The 19165-nt window shown below is 42.5% G+C and overlaps 1 protein-coding gene across 1 annotated transcript in view; it reads right to left on the bottom strand.

The window, feature by feature from the left end:
• cds2 (CDP-diacylglycerol synthase (phosphatidate cytidylyltransferase) 2) overlaps positions 1 to 10374 on the bottom strand; it is a 35294-nt gene extending 24920 nt beyond the window's left edge. Inside the window, exons 1-4 of the mRNA XM_056284238.1 lie at positions 10150 to 10374; positions 2386 to 2528; positions 716 to 812; positions 184 to 281 (exon numbers count right to left, since the gene is read on the bottom strand). Coding sequence (XP_056140213.1) covers positions 184 to 281; positions 716 to 812; positions 2386 to 2528; positions 10150 to 10215 — 404 coding nt within the window. The 5' untranslated portion in view covers positions 10216 to 10374. The remainder of the gene's footprint in view (positions 1 to 183; positions 282 to 715; positions 813 to 2385; positions 2529 to 10149) is intronic.
• Between the last annotated feature and the right edge of the window lie 8791 nt (positions 10375 to 19165).

The raw sequence follows: 19165 nt of genomic DNA, 5'->3' as shown, positions 1-19165 counted from the left end.
ATCATTGGCTTAATACTCTCAATCTAAACAGAGAAAATCAATTCAGGTCACCAAAGAAAGCACGGGAAGTCTGCAATAAAAAAAAAATGAGACAACAGTAAGAATAGCAAAAGAGGACATTAGCCATTATCATAACACTGCTAGAAAAAATAGTGTTGTGTGTTTGTGTGTGTGTAACCTCACCAGCTCAACGTTCTGAACCAGGGTAAGTGGTAAGAATGATACACGCTGTAGCCGATGGTGATGATCTCTTGGAAGCACTTTATCTGAACACAGAGTACCTGCACAGAGAATCACACAATACATCATCACAGGGTGCAGCCTAAAAAACTGGAGCATTAAAAGATTATTCAATATGTATCTAGCAGAATCACAGGCCCGGATGCTGCTGGGTACCCATAGCAAAGGGACAGTTAACATGTGGACAAAAACACTTGTAACAAGGACACAGTGTAATGGATGTTGAGCACAACTTTTATCAAGTCCAATCAAGTAAGGACTTGGTGAATTTGCATTCAGCAGACTTAGGCTGTGTCCATCAGAGAAAGGTAAAAAAAAAAAGCACCACTTTTTGTATTGCTTTCTATGAAAAGCTGTGCTAAGAATAAACTCTCCACAGCTCATGCTCCAAACTATCTCTCTTGTTAATCTTTTTCTAATTTTAGATCATGTGTGGTTGTTGCACCTATTGGTCCCTGTAGAGCCTTGTACTCACAATCATCATGAGCACCATGGGGCCCATGTAAATGATCAGGAAGAAAAAGGAGATCATAGCTAGAGTCAGGATCCCTCGTACCCACCAGTTCTTCCATCTGAGGGGTAACACACACACACACACACACACACACACACACACACACACACACGTGCACACAGTCAATGTAGGTACATGCAGACAGGAAAAAACACCGACATTAACAAACATAACCAATATGCCAATATGGTCCACTAAACAACTGACATGCTGTAGTCCATATACCTGTGTATAAATGATCTGTACAGTGGAGAAAAACTAGTGTCTTGCATTACATGTTTGTGGATGAGCAGCAGGGGTGCCCTGATCATTACAGAAACAGAAGTGCCATGTCAAATCCCTCATGACCTCTGTGGAGTCTTTGAGCAAGACACAGAACCCATACCAACTGTAACAGCACTCTTATGCTTTAGATGCTGTACTTTAGCCTCCCCGTAGACAGAACCCTCCCACCACACGAGGGACCGATAGACTATCAGAAGAAGAAAAACAACCTTTCTCAGAACGGTCTGACATTTTAGTCTATAGGGTATAAAAACATATCACTCGTGAATGTGTTGTCCCTTTTTACGCCTCAAACAACCCACATTAACACACTGTAGAGATGACTCTTGTGGTTGGACCACAGACGCTGCAGTACAATGAGTCATACAACACATTATATTCAGACGAACTATGTACGGCACATTACATTGGGACAAACTATTTATGGAAGGAAATTCTATTTCTGTGAATCAGGCCTCTGTCACAGCCCCGGCCGTGCCTCTAGTTGTTTCCCTTGTGTTTCCAATTGTTTTCCTTTTCTCCTGTGTGTGTGTGTGTGTGTGTGGTGTGGGCGTGGCTTCCTTCCCTGGCACTCTCCGGCTCCCTCCTGACTGCAGCTCATTCACCTTACCCGCCCAGCCTGCACCCCTGCCTAACATTAACTCATCAACTTAACAGTATATCTGCTCCGGATCACCATCCACTCATCGCCAGATCGTTGCTTCAACCACAATGGTGGTCTCTTGCTCTTGGCCGCTCTGCAATTGCATATTCAGTTATTCTTCGTGTCATCTGCATTACCTGTATTTACCATGTTTCCTTGTATTTCCAGGATCACTACTCTCTGGTTCCCCTGCCTGCCTCGCCTGCTCGCTTACTAACCCCTGAGTTTTTCCTCAGCCAGCTATGCTCACTCCCCCATCTGTCTGTCCTGCTCAGCTCAACTCTGCTAACCGCCATCCAGCTCGGCCAAGCTCTGCCATCCGCTATCACCTCTCAACCATCTCCCTTGCCTACCATCTTCATTCCCCTTTATTCCTACAATAAACCCCTGTTACTTAATGCCATTGTCTGTGTCTGCGTTTGGGTCCGCCTCTACTGATCGTTGCAGCCTCAGTTTGAAACTGCACATGACTTTTGCCCTCATTTTGAACAGTGCAATGGTGTCAGGCTTGATTTTCACTTGCTTTTAACTTACTTTTCACTTGTGCAACACACTACAAAAAGTTATTAACCCTTAACTTTTACTGTTAATAAAGGGAAGATTTGTTTTAACACCTGTTTAGCATCCAAAGGGTTGTACACGTTTTGAACAGAAAGCCATCCTCTTCCTTAACACAGCATTTCTTTGTAAATGCTGACCTTACCTTGAGGATAGTCCTGACAGGGCCTTGTTCAGAACTTCGGGGGTGTCATCAGAAGGAACAGGCACCTCAGGGACACTCAAGTCCGCCTTTGACTCTGTGTCTGACGCTCGGTCTTTCTCTTCCTTCAGCTCATTCTCTGAACCCTGAGAGACAGAAAGAAACACAGAAAGAGACAGGAATAAAGGGAAATTAAGACTTGGACATGTAGTAAATGTTCTGTTCTCCAATTAGAGGACCACAGACACAACCACAGAAATTTCAGGAATTTAAAGAGTGGTGGCTTTACACCCTCTCCATGAAAATCCAGCCCATGTACATTTGTAATAAAATATCTTGAGATGCTTCAAGCATTGACATTTTTCCCATTTCAGTGTCCCCATTACAATGTTTTGCATGTGGAGAGCACGGCTAATCATTTTCTAGACACCCAGATTCAATTGTTGGTCCATTCCACAATAAGCTCCAGTATGTCCTGAATTTTAGTATTCATGTAGCAAGTATATCACATTAGAATACACTTTTTTTCCCATCTTTTTAGGTTGGGCAACGAAATGATGAATTTTGACTACATGTGTTTTAATGTGGTGGAATTTTTCAAGTTGTGGGCCACCAAAGTTATATGAGTGAAATGGCTTGAGGGTAGCACCTTCACAAATAAGACCCTGTAATCATTCAATATTCAAACTGAAATAGAGACAACTTTCATAAAGGCTGCCACAGGGATGGTTTTAGGCAAACCTACAGGCAACACACACTTCATGTGGCGTGTTTCCTGATATGGTTTCCGAGACACATCTAACTCCTAAACATTCACTACTGCCACCACAGTCCTGCTATGTCTTGTCTACACAGCCCCACCATGGATCAGTATCCAAACCTGTGACTGGCTAATGACTAATAGTGTTTTCTATTATATATATATATACACACACCTTTTTCCATAACTGTTCTCAACAAGATCTGTGAGGAAGTGGTGTAGTCCTCATTAATATTCATGAGCTGACCTTTGACAAATATGTAAGGTAGGGTTGGTGATAAGAGTGGGCAGGGTTTTATATTTTGATTTGATAGGCTGTACGCAAACGATGCCTGATGACATCATGGGTATCAGAAAAAAATATCATCGGCGAAGCTGAATTAGCAGGAGCTCTTTAAAAATAGAAAATGGAATTTTAACTTTTATACTTGCACCATTTTTCTTCTACAGTGGAAAGAGAGTACAAAATACATAAGTGATGTAGTGTTTCAATTTCGGTCTGACTTTAACGACACTTTTGGTGCAAAAAAAAAAAAAAGAGAAAAAAAAAGGGCCGTTTGACACTGGCTACATCAAATCTAAAAGCTTCCACATTTCCTATCCTGTAGGATTTCCTGTACTGGATAACACTGTGGAAGACTAAACACAGCACCAAATTCATGTCCGTTATTGTTGATTTTCTGTTCCTTAGGGTGCCTATTGAAAAGAGCCTGCCTCTCCATGGAAACAACCACCACACGGTGTCATCAGATTGTGGCAGTAACACATTATGAAGCCTGCCTGATGGACACACCCGCAGTGCTCTGTCCCAAACTCCTCTCAGCTGGCGTTAACCAAATTTGAGTTAAGAGCTCTAATCTCACATTAACACATCAGGTGGGTAAATTGTAACAACGCGAATAGGAAGAGTCAGAGTAAGGATCTGGATCACATACCATGAAGCTGACTTAATGTATCGGTCGCAATAACACTTACTTGGTGAAAGTAAAACAAATGTGCGAATAAGCCTGGTGTTCTTTCAAATTCTGACTATGTGTCTCAAAGCTACTGCAAACACTAATTAATGTCAATGAAGATTCATGTGTATAAGAGGTGGTGAGACAGGTTTGGATTAGCAAAATTAAAAATAAAAATTGTATCCATGTATGTAAGAGCTAGTATTACAAGTTCACAGAAGAACAAAAAATAGAATCTCTGTATACAAGAGGTAAATTAGTAAATTCAGACTGCAAAGGAATATGAAATAGTGGCCCTCTAATACACAGCATTCACAATGAGACTATTACTACTCAATAATAATGTTAAAAAATTGTATATGCAAATATTTGTTTCTGTTTAAATGGGTATGGAGTTGGCTGAGAAAAAAAAGGTCAGGCTACTTTAGGCAGATAATGGTGGAATGTATGTGTTGGATGCCGGTGGCGTAGTAATGTTAATATTGATCCGTCTGTTGGAGGAAAGAGAAAATGAGAGGGAGCTGAAGAGTGCTGAACTGTACTTTTTTCCCATTTAAATGACCGCAGTTTTGTAAACTGTCTTTTTCTCCATCTTGTCTACTTTATTGAATCAAGTCAGGTTTATTTGTATGGCCCTAAATCATTGTTATGGTCCCAAAGGGTTTTCAAGCTCATCTCATTTACATTACATTCTCCAAAAAAGCTACATACATCAAGTGATAATGTCCACTGTCCTTACACCCTCCATTTAGATGAGGAGAAAAAAACCTTAACAGGAAAAAATGGGAGAAACCTCAGGAAGATCATCAGAGGTAGGATCCCTCTTCCGGGATGGATAACCATCACTTATCTCGATTATCAAATGTACTTTCCACCAATGTGTGCATATATTGATCTAGCTTATATACATACCACAACAGAAAAGAAAGGCTTTACATTTGTTTGAGGTTAAAATAATGACGAAGTATCAAATTGTCTGAACACACCATTAAAAGTCATTACTCAGCATCTCAACATCCTATCTCCAAAGTTGCAGCGACAAAAAAAAGTTGTTTAGGAGAGGGGAAAAAACAGCTCATAGATAGACAGGAAACCCCAGTCACCTAAAGATCACAGTTCCAACCCCGAAAAAACAAATATGTCCACTCCTGTTGTAGCATCCTTTGGTAAGATACAAAGTTAAACCTTTAACTTTTAGCTCATCACAAGTCCCTCCATAATATCAGATACATACAGTACAGAAAAATCAATAAAATCAGTCATAATATCATGTCTCTGAACGCTAATATTCTGTAAAACTGACACATTTTTGCTCAATTATTTTCAAGATTTGGAAAGTCCCAGAGCTTTACAAACCACCAATATAGTGTTTAATATGTAAAGAAATCTATGTTAAGACCTGTAGCGCACGTGCGCACACACACACACACACGAACAGCCATCACACTGATGAAAGCTCGAGGTCTGTTAGTTTCTATGGCGACAATATCCCGTCATTCAGGATGCTTGGGTTAAAAATAGGCCCTCCTTTCACATAAACAACATGCCGTAACTCCTTGTGTCATGCTTCCACTCATACTGTAAGAAATAGTGTCTTCATTTAGTTTGTCGAGCCTAAGAAAAGATTATGTCCTAATGTCTTCTTTCACGCCATTTTAGAACGCAAACCGAGACATCCATCTTCTCTAACCAGACGCTACATGCGGCTGCCACAAACTTGTTTGTTGATGTAGAAAAAGTGTTCTGAAATTAAACAGCTACAAAGAGATTGAAAGGGCCTACGAGGTGGTTCATGGGCTACATCAGCTCTGTTCTCAGCTGTGTTTTCCAAAGGATCCATCTGCTACGAGCCTTTACATCAAATTCTCTACCTCCCTACTGCTAAAAGTCTAGTATTCGATTAGCATCCTGGAGGCCAAACAGAGTAAAACGAAAGAGATTTTTTTACACTGATGTAATGATAAAAAACTCTACATATTAAAAATCTCTGGACACAGAACCATATGAGTCTGTTTTGAGCAAAGCAGTGAATCCAAAATCATGTAGCCTGGTTGCTCCGAATCACATAGATGTAGAAAGAAAGAAAGCCACTTTATTTTGTCATTGTACAGGTTACAATGACACTTGTTCTCTGCATTTAACCCATCCTATCATTATTATTGTTATTATTATTATGTTTTCCTTTATTATTTTACTACTTTATTAATCCCAGTGGGGCAATTCTTTCTCTGCATTTAACCCATGCTTGCTGTGTAGCTAGGAGCAGTGGACAGCTGACGTGCAGCGCCCAGGGACCAACTCCAGTTCTTTTTTTCCATTGCCTTGGTCAGGGACACAGACAGGAGTATTAACCCTAACATGCATGTCTTTTTGATGGTGGGGGAAACCAGAAAACCCACTGCAGACACCGGGAAAATATGCAAACTCTACACAGAAAGGACCTGGAATGACCCTCAAGGTTGGACAAACCCGGGGTTCGAACCCAGGACCTTCTTGCTGTGAGGCGACAGCGTTAACCACTGAGCAGTGGGCAGCTCCAGCGCCTGGGGACCAACTCCAGTTCTTTTTTCCATTGCCTTGGTCAGGGGTACACGCAGGAGGAGTATTAACCCTAACATACATGTATTTTTGATGGTGGGAGGAAACCGGAACACCAGGTGGAAACCCACGCAGACACAGGGAGAACATGCAAACTCCACACAGAAACGACCTGGGATGGCCTGGGGTTCAAACCCATGACCTTCTTGCTGTGAGGCAACAGTGCTAACGACTGGGCCACTATGCCACAAGTACAAAACTGTAGTACATGCCATTCAGTCCCATGTTGAAACACTGATAAGCCTTCAAACTGACTAACGTCAGTGTAATTATGAAAGATTCAGAATGGTGAATTAGTTTAACAAAGCCGCACAGCTATTGAGAAGTGTGTAAGACAGGGGAACTTTCAGCCCTCACAGTGGAGCTTGTTGGACGGAGTCAACAGACCAAGGCGGCTGAAGACCTACTATTTTGGGCGGCTCGGTGCTCCAGTTTCCTTCCACTATCAAAAAGACATGCATGATAGGGTTAATACTCCTGTCTGTGCCCCTGACCAAGGCAACGGAAAGAAGAACTGGAGTTGGTCCCCGGGCACTGCAGCTGCCCACTGCTCCTTCCTATACAATAGGATGGGTTAAATGCAGAGGATGAATTTGTTGTAAGAATACAATTCGTTGTAACAATACAATGACAAAATAAAGTGGCTTTCTTTCTTCTTTTCTTTCTTCTATTTCTATTAAGCCAGCTGGATGCTGCTTGGCTTCCCCCTCATCCCTTTTCTTTTTATATGTCTTATAAATCCATATAGTTTTGTTATCCTGTTTCATTGTTATAGTCTTCTCTCACTCAGACATGTGACTTTTTTTTTCTTTTCTTTTTTTTGTCTACATGGTGATGCTGGTCGTGTGGCTCGGGTCCTCAATGTCTTTCAGTGGCTTCATCAGTGTATGAATGTGTGCGAATGGGTGAATGTGAGGTATACATTGTAAAAAAAAAAAAAGCGTTTTGAGTGGTCGGTAGACCAGAAAAGCGCTATATAAAATACAGTCCATTTACCATTTAACCATTCCGGTGACATCTGGACACTGCTTGGCATCCTTCTCATCCTGTTATTCATATATTTTATAATTCCATTATAATTCTGTTATACTCTTTCAATGTTGTATTCTGTAAAGTGTGTTAACACAACATCCACTGCATGTTGTCTGTCTTGGGAGAGAGATCCCTCCTCTGTTGCTCTCCCTGAGGTTTCTGCCATTTTTTTCTCCCTGTTAAAGGGTTTGTTTTTTTGTTTTTTTAGGGAGTTGTTCCTTATACGATGCGAGGGTCTAAGGACAGGATGTTGTGTTGCTGTAAAGCCTCCTGAGGCAAATTTGTAATTTGTGATATTGGGCTATACAAATAAAATTGACTTGACTTAAGTCCACAGAGGAGATACCAAGGCAAGGCAAATTTATTTATATATAACACATTTTGGCAACAAGGCAAATTCAAAGTGCTTTACATAAAACATAAAAGGCATTAAGAGAAGCAAAATAAGGCTCTAAAAATACATTTAAAAACAAATAAAACAAGAGTAAAAGTTACAGTGCAGTGTAAGATGAAAATCAAATACTTCAAGTTTTATTTAATGAAAGGCAGCAGCAAAGAGGAAAGTCTTCAGCCTTGATTTAAAAGAACTGAGAGTCGCAGCAGACCTGCAGTTTTCTGGGAGTTTGATCCAGATATGTGGTGCATAAAAACTGAATGCTGCCTCTCCATGTTAGTTTTGACTTTGGGCGACAGAAAGCAGACCTGTCCCAGACTATCTGAGAGGTCTGGATGGTTCATAGTGTAGCAGTAGATCAGAAATGTATTTTGGCCCTAGACCATTCAGTGCTTTATAAACCAAGAGCAGAGTTTTAAAATCAATTCCTTGATGGACAGGGAGCCAGTGTAACAACCTCAGAACTGGAGTAATGTGATCCACCCTTTTGGCTACTTTCTGCTCTTAAAATAGGAAGTAGTATCCTGTCCCAATCCCAATACCACAGGCAAGACAATGAAACGGAAAATAAGATACCCAGACATAGTATCGAGCCTTCCTTAATGGTTATACCAGTAACATTACAACCTTAACTGGTCTTGCATTGTAAGAGTACTAAGTAAACCCATACTGGCACATCAGTCCAGTGTGTGGGATGTGGGTCATATAAAATGGCCTACCAAGGACAGCATACTCTTTAACAGCCACAAGTGGAATTTGTAGAAGAAATATTACATAGCAACTTAACTACTCACATAATGCTAGTTCCATTGCATATTATGTTTGGAGAGGGAAACTACCAGCAGCCAAACATTGGTCAGTTTTGTCTGTTAGACTTTATACTTCACCAGACTGTTTGGCAGTTTAACAGCCATTTTCTGATGATTTTTGTTCCCATTGTAGATTTGTATTTGAAGGGAATAATTAAATATTTACAATTCATCACCATCATGACAGGTGGAAACAAAAATATTTCATTTCCTTCCCTGGTTGAGTAAAAGGCATACTGTCAAATCACAGTAACATGATTTATCATTTGCATGCCATTGTCATAAGCAAAACACCACCTGAAGGTGGTTTGCTCTAATCCTGGTCATCTAGGTGAATTAAATAAAGCAAAGCTATATGAATTGGTGTTTTACTCAATCCACATCAGTACTTTTAAGCGCATATCTTAAAAGAAATGTCAACCATAGTAAAATCTATTCCAAACTACAATTAACTTGATGTTTCTTAAGAATTAAGTGACCAGTTACATGGAAATGTACACATTATAAAAGGGGCGCAAAAAAGTAACGAGCCAGTCTCGTTACTTGTCAAAATCTGAAGTAATTACATACAAGACGTCCGAGGCACTAAGTGGGCATAACACAAACAACACTTGATACCTTTGGCTTTCAGACTTTGTTGGTGTTCACTGTATTTTGTATAGTTTTATAAACGTGCCTTCTTGTCCTTGATATCCAAATTAACACAACTATTACAAAAAACAACTATTACCACGCCCCTTGTTTGGCTCCGACTATTACCTGGGACTAAACTTTAAAGATTCACGTCGGTTTACATGGGCTGCAGAATGACCACATTCCCATACAGTTTGAATGACACCCGGAGGAGGATTACAAACAAACTGTAAGTAAACACTTGAGTTAAATATCGGAAACCCCATCATAACTGCTGTAGAAACACCAGCAAAGCTAACGAAACGCATTTTGCTTCAGCAAGTAGCCAGAGACACGCTGAAATTAACCCATTCACAAATCGATGTCGCCGCAAGCTAGCGTTTACACAAAATGCACACGGCGTGAACTCAGCGTCACTGCTGGCGTTATCTGCCGCAAATATATCTTTAATATATTGCTTTTAAGTAGTTAATCTGGAAACGGGGGACTACTCCTAAAACATGCTCCGCTAACGCTAGCCGCCAGTTAGCTGTCAGGCTAACGGTTAGCTTAGCCATCGGACGTTAGGCTGAATATCCAGTCTACCTTGTCGTCTGTTTGCTGGTGATGTAGGTCGGTGTGGGTCGTCCCGCGGTGCCTCAGCTCCGTCATCCCTGCAAATGTTGGCCCCCGATGATAACAACAAAGGTGCCGTGGTTTCAAATTAAATACTCGTTGTTATGACTTGCTGATGAATAGCAAGCCGCAGCAACGATTTTACACCCAAACAGTCTGATCACTCCGTTGTTGATCCTCTGACATAAGGTCCCCCTTCTGGTCTGCTGCACCGCCCCCCTAAGAGATATGACGAAATGCGTCCAATAATCCTGTCACCTTTTTTTGTTTTACACAGGAAACATTTACACCTCACATTTACATTCATTCATTTGGCAGACGCTTTCATCCAAAACGAATGCATCGTAATCATATCATAGATAGATGGATACTTTATTATTGCCACGCAACAATGTTGGTGGATATAAATTGGTACAGCATGGTAGCTCAGTTCCAGTGCAAAAGAAAAACAAGCAGCACAATAAACCATTACAACAACACACACAAAAGAAACACATAAATGTGAGAATATATAGAGTGAATAGCGTCGTTGTCGTCGTCTTCTTCTTCCATCTCTTCCTGTCCTCTGCGTGTTCCTTTGTCACGCCAACCACCTGCATGTCCTCCCTCACCACATCCATAAACCTCCTCTTTGGCCTTCCTCTTTTCGTCTTGCCTGGCAGCTCCATCTTAAGCATCCTTCTCCCAATATACCCAGCATCTCTCCTCCACACATGTCCAAACCATCTCAATCTCGTTTCTCTTGCTCTGTCTCCAAACCATCCAACCTGAGCTGTCCCTTTGATATACTCATACCTGATCCTGTCCATCTTCATCACTCCCAATGAAAATCTTAGCATATTCAACTCTGCCAACTCCAGCTCTGCCTCCTGTCTTTTCATCAGACTGACTCCTGCCTGATCTCGTCCGTCAACCTGTCCATCACCATTGCAAACAAGAAAGGGCTCAAAGCCAATCCTTGATGTAATACCAACTCCACCTTGAACCCATCTGTCATTCCAACCACACACCTCACCACTGTCACACTTCCCTCATACATATCCTGCACCACTCCCACATACTTCTCTGCCACTGCCAACTTGCTCATACAATACCCCACCTCCTCTCTGGGCATCTTGTCATATCCATCCGTTCCATCCATTACCCGAACCGCTTATCCTGCTGTCAGGGTCACGGGGATGCTGGAGCCTATGCCAGCAGTCATTGGGCTGCAGACGGGAAGACATCCTGGACAGGCCGCCAGGCCATCACACAGGGCCGACACACACACACACACACACACACACACACACACACACACACACACACACACACACACACACACACACACACACATTCATACCTAGGGGCAATTTAGTATGGCCAATTCACCTGACCTACATGTCTTTTGACTGTGGGAGGAAACCGGAGCACCTGAAGGAAACCCATGCAGACACAAGGAGAACATGCAAACTCCACACAGAGGATGACCCGGGATGACCCCTCCCCCAAGGTTGGACTATCCCGGGGCTCGAACCCAGGACCTTCTTGCTGTGAGGCAACCGTGCTAACCACTGCGCCACCGTGCTGCCACCCTGTCATATGCGTTCTCTGAATCCACAAAGGCACAGTGTAACTCCTTCTGACCTTCAACATTCTCAAAGCAAATATTGCATCTATTGTGCTCTTTCGTGGCATGAAACCATACTGCTGCTCACTAATCTTTACCTCTCCTCTTAACCTAGCTTCCACTATTCTTTCCCATATCTTCATGCTCTCTGCACATCACCCTTATTCACATCACCCTTTCCACTCTTCATCCTCTTCATAGCTGCCCTCACTGCCTTCTTGCTAATCCACCGCACTTCCTGATTTACTATCTCCACATCATCCAACCGTCTCGCTCTCTCTCATTCATCAGCCCCTCAAAGTATTCCTTCAACCTTCTCAACACACACACACACACACACACGCACACACACACACATACACACACATACACACACACTAAGTTTTAATTAAGCTTCCTTTATTAATCCCCTTGGGGAAATTCATTTACTGCAAATTAACCCGTCCTAGCTGTGATCTGTGTAGCGAGGAGCAGTAGGCTGCTGCCTTCATGCTGTGCCTGGGGACCAACTCTAGTTCTTTTCCCATTGCCTTGGTCAGGGGCACAGACAGGAGTATAAACCCTAACATGCATGTTTCTTTTGATGGTGGGGGAAACTGGTGCACCCGGAGAAAACCCACCACAGACACGGGGAGAACATGCAAACTCCACACAGAGGACAACGTGGGATGACCCCCAAGGTTGGACAACCCCGGGGTTCAAACCCAGGATCTTCTTGCTGAGGTGCTGCTCCAGTTTCCTCCCACAGTCCAAAGACATGCAGGTCAGGTGAATCGGCCATACTAAATTGTCCCTAGGTGTGAATGTGTGTGTGTGTGTGTGTGTGTGTGTGTGTGTGTGTGTGTGTGTGTGTGTGTGTGTGTGTGTGTATCAGCCCTGTGATGGACTGGCAGCCTGTCAAGGGTGTCTCCCTGCCTGCCACCCAATGACTGCTGGGATAGGCTCCAGAATCCCCACGACCCTGAGAGCAGGATAAGTGGTTAGGATAATAGATGGATGGATATCTACTACTACTACTTTTGGCTGCTCCTGTTAGGGGTCACCACAGTGGATCATCCATTTCTATCTCTTCCTATCCTCTGCATCTTCCTCTTTCACGCCAACCACCTGCGTGTCCTCCCTCACCACATCCATAAACCTCCTCTTTGGCCTTCCTCTTTTCCTCCTCCCTGGCAGCTCCATGTTTAACATCCTTCTCCCAATATATCCAGCATCTCTCCTCTGCACATCTAAACCATCTCAATCTCGCCTCTCTTGCTTTGTCTCCAAACCATCCAACCTGAGCTGTCCCTCTAATATAGTCATTCCTCATCCTGTCCTTCTTTGTCACTCCCAATGAAAATCTTAACACCTTCAACTATGCCACCTCCAGCTCTGCCTCCTGTCTTTTCGTCAGTGCCACTGTCTCCAAAGTCCAAACCATATAACAAAGCTGGTCTCACTACCATCTTTTAAACCTTCCTTTTAACTCTTGCTGGTACCCGTCTTTCTCAAATCACTCCTGACAGTCTTCTCCACCCACTCCACCCTGCCTGCACTCTCTTCTTCACCTGTCTTCTGAACGCACTGTTACTTTGAATAGTTGATGCCAAGTATTTAAACTCATATGCCTTTGTCACCTCTACTGTTTGCATCCTCACCATTCGGCTGTGCTCCCTCTCATTCATACATATGTACTCCATCTTGTTTCTACTGACTTTCATTCCTCTCCTGCTTGATCTCATCCGTCAACCTGTCCATCACCATTGCAAACAAGAAAGGGCTCAGAGCTGATCCTTGATATAATCCCACCTCCACCCTGAACCCATCTGTCATTCCCACTGCACATCTCACCACTGTCACACCTCCCTCATACATATCCTGCACCACTCCTACATACTTCTCTGCAACTCCCCTCATACAATACCACACCTCCTCTCTCGGCACCCTGTCATATAAGCTTTCTCTAAATCCATAAAGACACAATGTAACTCCTTCTGGCCTTCTCTATACTTCTCCATCAACATTCTCAAAGCAAATATTGCATCTATAGTGCTCTTTCGTGGCATGAAACCATACTGCTGCTCGCTAATCATCACCTCTCCTCTTAACCTAGCTTCTATTACTCTTTCCCATATCTTCATGCTATGGCTGATCAACTTTATAACTCTGTTGTTGCTACAGCTCTGCACATCACCCTTATTCCTGAAAATTGGTACTAGTTAATTACTTCTCCCCTCCAGGCATCCTCTCACTTTCCAAGATTGTGTTAAAGAATTTAGTTAAAAACTCCACTGTCATCTCTCCTAAACACCCCCATGCCTCCACAGGTATGTCATCTGGACCGACCACCTTTCCACTCTTCATCCTCTTCAGAGCTGCCCTCCCTTCCTCCTTGCTAATCCACCACACTTCCTGATTCACTATCCCCACATCATCCAACCTTCTCTCTCTCATTTATCAGCCCCTCAAAGTACTCCTTCCACCTTCTCAACACACTCTCCTCACTTGTCAGCACATTTCCATGTCTGTCTTTGATCGCCCTAACCTGCGGCACATCCTTCCCAGCTCGATCCTTCTGTCTAGCCAATCGGTAAAAATTATTTTCTCCTTCCTCATACAATGCAACATATGCCTTTTCCTTTGCCTTAGCCACCTCTTTCTTTGATTTACACCACATCTCCTTGTACTCCAGTCTACTTTCTTCATCTCTCTATCCCACTTCTTCTTTGCCAACCCCTTTCTCTGTATACTTTGCTGTACATCCTCATTCCACCACCAAGTCTCTTTGTCTTCCTTCCTCTGTCCTGATGACACACCAAGTACTAGCTGTCTCCCTCACCATTTCTGCAGTGGTGGCCCAGCCATCCTGCAACTCTTCACTACCACCCAGTGCCTCCTTGACCTCCACACAACAGTCTTCCTTCTTCAACTTCCACCATTTGATCCTTGACTCTATCTTCACTCTCTTCCTCTTCTTGGTCTCACAAGTCATCCTACAGACTACCATCTGATGCTGCCTAGCTACGTTCTCCCCTGTCACCACCTTGCAGTCTCCAACTCTTTCAGATCGTGCCCTCTATATACAGTGCTGCTTGAAAGTATGTGAACCCCTTGAGCAGTTTAGATGTTTCTGTTGTTTTACCATGATTTTCTTATTCTATCATCACCAGTTTTTATATATGAAATGTCAGATATATGTTTATCAATTGCATCTACTTGTTTAAGTAGCCCAAAAACTACATGAAACATGGAATTAGGGTATGTGCAAACGTAAGTGAACCCCCAGCTGCATTGGTTAAGTCAAGCAGGTAACAGACTTAGGTGAAACACATTTGGGTGCTTAATTCATCATTTAAGCAGACCAATGAAATGAGACATCCTTGGGAAAGGGTTTGGCCTGCACTAATTAAAAGAGAGAGGAAACCAACCAAACCACTGTGGTCCCATGCAAATCAACAATGCCGAGAGCAAAGGTGATATCCGAGGACATGAAGAAGAGGGTAGTGACAGCCCATCAGTCTGGGGAGGGCTATAAGACCATCTCCAAAAGATTCCAGCTCCATCCATCCACTGTAAGACATATAATTTACAAATGGACGGCCTTCAACATGACAGCAACTCTGCCTAGAAGTGGACGCCCATCAAAAATATCACCCAGAAGCACCAGAAAAATAATACATCAGGTAAAGGCCAACCCACACATCACCTCTAGAGAGTTGCAGACCTCTCTGATAGCATCTGGGACAAATGTGCATGCGTCTACAATCAGACAAAAATTGAATAGCCATGAAATTCATGGGAGAGTTGCTAGAAGGAAGCCTCTGCTCTCAAAAAAGAAGAAAGCTGCCCGTTTCAACTTTGCCAGAGAGCACTTGGACAAACCAGAGGCCTTCTGGAAGTCCATTCTCTGGACAGACGAGTCCAAAATAGAATTATTTGGTCACAATCAAAACCAACATGTTTGGAGAAAAGCCAACACTGCATATGAAGAAAAGAACCTCCTCCCAACAGTGAAGCATGGTGGTGCAAATGTGAAGGTCTGGGGCTGCTTTTCTGCTTCTGGACCTGGACGACTCCATATTATCCAAGGAACCATGAATTCTCCGGTATATCAAAAAATTCTTGACCAGAATCTCCTGCCATCAGCCAGGGAGTTGAAGCTGGGACGAAAATGGATTGTGCAACAAGACAATGACCCAAAGCATTCCAGCAAAACTACAAAGGCATGGCTTCAGAGAAAGGATTCGTACTCTGGATTGGCCCAGTCAAAGTCCGGACCTTAATCCAATTGAAATGTTTTGGCGAGACCTGAAGAAGTTGGCACATACCAGATGTCCCTCCAACCTCTCTCAACTGGCTGAGTTCTGCAAGGAGGAGTGGGCAAAAATCCCCATAAGCAGATGCGAGTGACTGGTTAGTGGTTACAGAAGACGTTTGGTTGAAGTAATGGCTGCAAAAGGAGGAGCCACAAGCTACTAATACAAGGGTTCACATACTTTTGCACATGTTAAATTTCCAGTTTTTGTGAAATAAACCACCTTTGTTGAATTAAATAATGAAAATATATCGCTTTTTGTGTGTGTGTCCATTATTTGGAAGGTGTGCTTTACAAATTGGGATTTGGATGTATGTGTAATAAGCTTATTTTAATGTTTTTTACAAAAACAGTGACCCTGTCTGGAGGGTTCACAAACTTTCAAGCAGCACTGTAAGATATAGTCCACCTGTGTGCACTTTCCTCCACTCTTGTACGTCACCCTGTGTTCCTCTCTCTTCTTGAAATATGTATTCACCATAGCCATTTCTATCCTTTTCACAAAATCCACCACCATCTGTCCTTCCACATTCAGGAATCAGGAACACTTTGTCATTTCATTTCATGTACTTATGTACATGAAGTGAAACAAAACATCATTTCCCCCAGCCCACAGCAGTGCAACACAAAGACAACAACAAATCCAAAAACTACAAGAACACATATATCCAAATTAGAAAACATATATCCAAACTAAACACATATATCCAAACTAAACACATAGTATATCCAAACTAAGCAAAAAAAAATCACTGTCCAAAAGGACGAACGCCAGCCAGGATGACTGTTGGAACTGCCGGTCTGCATGGGCAAGCAGTTAGCTTCACCTGCCCTGCTTCCACCTTCTGTCAGACTGCCCTCTGTGTTTCCTCTTTGGATGCAGCGCCGGGCAGGGCCATGGTCCCTGGGCCCACAGGATGCAGCAGACCAAACTCTCCAAGCCGATCCAGCACCAGCTGTCCCAGCCATCAGACGAAGACATAATTTAGATGCAGACATGGACAAAGACACTGCATAGACAGTACTGGGTGAGGCCGCTGCAAACTTGAGTTCGCGCAGCCATCTTCCCACACTGAAAGAGGAAAAAATACAAAAAAAAAGAAAGTACATCAAGGTATTCTGGCTCCCACCATATAAAAACATGCACATTATGTGAGTTGGAGTCTCTAAATTGCCCATACATATGAATGGTATGTGAGTTCTGTGTGTGGGGGCCCTATGATTGACTGATGACCTGTCCAAAGTGTCTCCCTGTCTTCCGCTCAATGCCCGCCATGGCCCTGAATTGCAGTAAGCAGATAGAGATAATGTATGAATAGATCATTTACTCTACTGAGATTTCTTTAGTCTTCGAAGTCTTTGCATAGCTTTGCATAGTCTTTGCATAGCAAAAAAAATATATATTTTTTTACTATGTTGCTGTGGGTAATGGTAACTGATGCTCTCTTCCGTAAAAGATTCTGTATGTAATTCGACTTGAATCCTGACCGCTATCCTTCTGGGATATTTACTGATATTTACTAGCCATATAATCCTCCAGGAAGACTAAAATATTACTCCTAGTGAAAATTGTGCAGTAATTTGCACTTTTATCACTGAGTGGCAGCAAAAGCCCACAAACGTTCTGACTCAGTCTCAGTCTGTCTCTCTCTCTCTCTCTCTCGCTCTCTCTCGCTCTCTCTCTCTCTCTCTCTCTCTCTCTCTCTCTCTCTCTCTCTCTCTCTCTCTCTCTCTCTCTCTCTCTCTCTCTCTCTCTCTCTCTCTCTCTCTCTGTCTCTCACACTCTCTCTCTCTCTCTCTGTCTGTCTGTCTGTCTGTCTGTCTGTCTCTCTCTTCTCTCTTTGTGTGTGTGTGTGAGTGTGTGTGTGTGTGTGTGTGTGTGTGTGTGTGTGTGTGTGTGTGTGTGTGTGTGTGTGTGTGTGTGTCTTCTAACCCCACTGAGAGCAATACGGCCCCGTGCTGTTGCAGGCATAGACAGAATACTCTAAATACTTAATAACATCCCATTTTCCATTTATTTCAGGGGAGTGAAAATGGTGAGCAGTGCAGTCCAGACACCATGCTTTAATAGGTTTTAAAAAAAAATCATATGCCCAACATCTCTATAATCTATGATATTTTGTGAAATTTAAAAAGCAGGTTTTCTTTAAACTCTTAATGACCTCTGCAAGGCCAAGAAGAACCAACTAGATGGTAAAAGTAGTGATCATTTAATGTTTATTTTCATGAAAAAAAATGTTTTTTTTCTAATCTGAATCAGTGTGATGCTGAATACTCTCGATTTGAGTTGATAGACTCTCCACGCTGTTTCACTAAATCAAAAACAATGCGGCCTATGAAATTAACCTACATAGACAATGTAGCCTACAATATCTTGGAAGATTTTTTCCAAGGTTTACTTTAAAAGTGAGCAACAGCTGTTCATGAGTACCAAATCACTTCACTCATGACAAAATGTTTGACTCTCTTACATCTCTGAATGGATTTGATGAAAATAATAAAATTAGTATGCACTGACTGGTGAGTCGATTACAGAGAAAAGTATTAATCCAAATAATGACTTAAAACAATCTCAGAGAACTGATATTGTCCTTAAAATAGAAACATTACTATGTTATATATACAAACTAGCATGATAGGATTAATTTCACCTGCTTTTGGATATTCCAAAAAGTTGAAGTTGCCGTGCAGACCTGGAGTGAGTCTTGGTGTCAGGTGTGGTAGCAGACGATCTAACACTGTCTACATCCTGGATAACATATATATTAAAAAACAACATTATTTTGGTCAATGCAAACCTTCATTGGCAACAGGATTAAAATACCCCTAAAATAAATAATGTATTAATCAGCATCGTAACGAGTCAGCACCGGGCCCCAATGCAGGATGGTCAAAGTGGGCCCTGGCCTGCCCATCACAATCAGACGTAACATAACGTCATGTCAGTAGCCAATGAAAGAAGTGAAAGGATGCAGCTTTAAAACGATCAGCATCAGCGAAATGCACTGCACAGTTGACCCCTAAATGTAATGATTACTAGAAAACAGACCGCCGAGCTACAGAAGAGGAGCCATAATAGC

The sequence above is a fragment of the Lampris incognitus genome, chromosome 1, assembly GCF_029633865.1.
Source record: "Lampris incognitus isolate fLamInc1 chromosome 1, fLamInc1.hap2, whole genome shotgun sequence".
NCBI lineage: Eukaryota > Metazoa > Chordata > Actinopteri > Lampriformes > Lampridae > Lampris > Lampris incognitus.
This window is presented reverse-complemented; position numbering and strand designations above follow the sequence as displayed.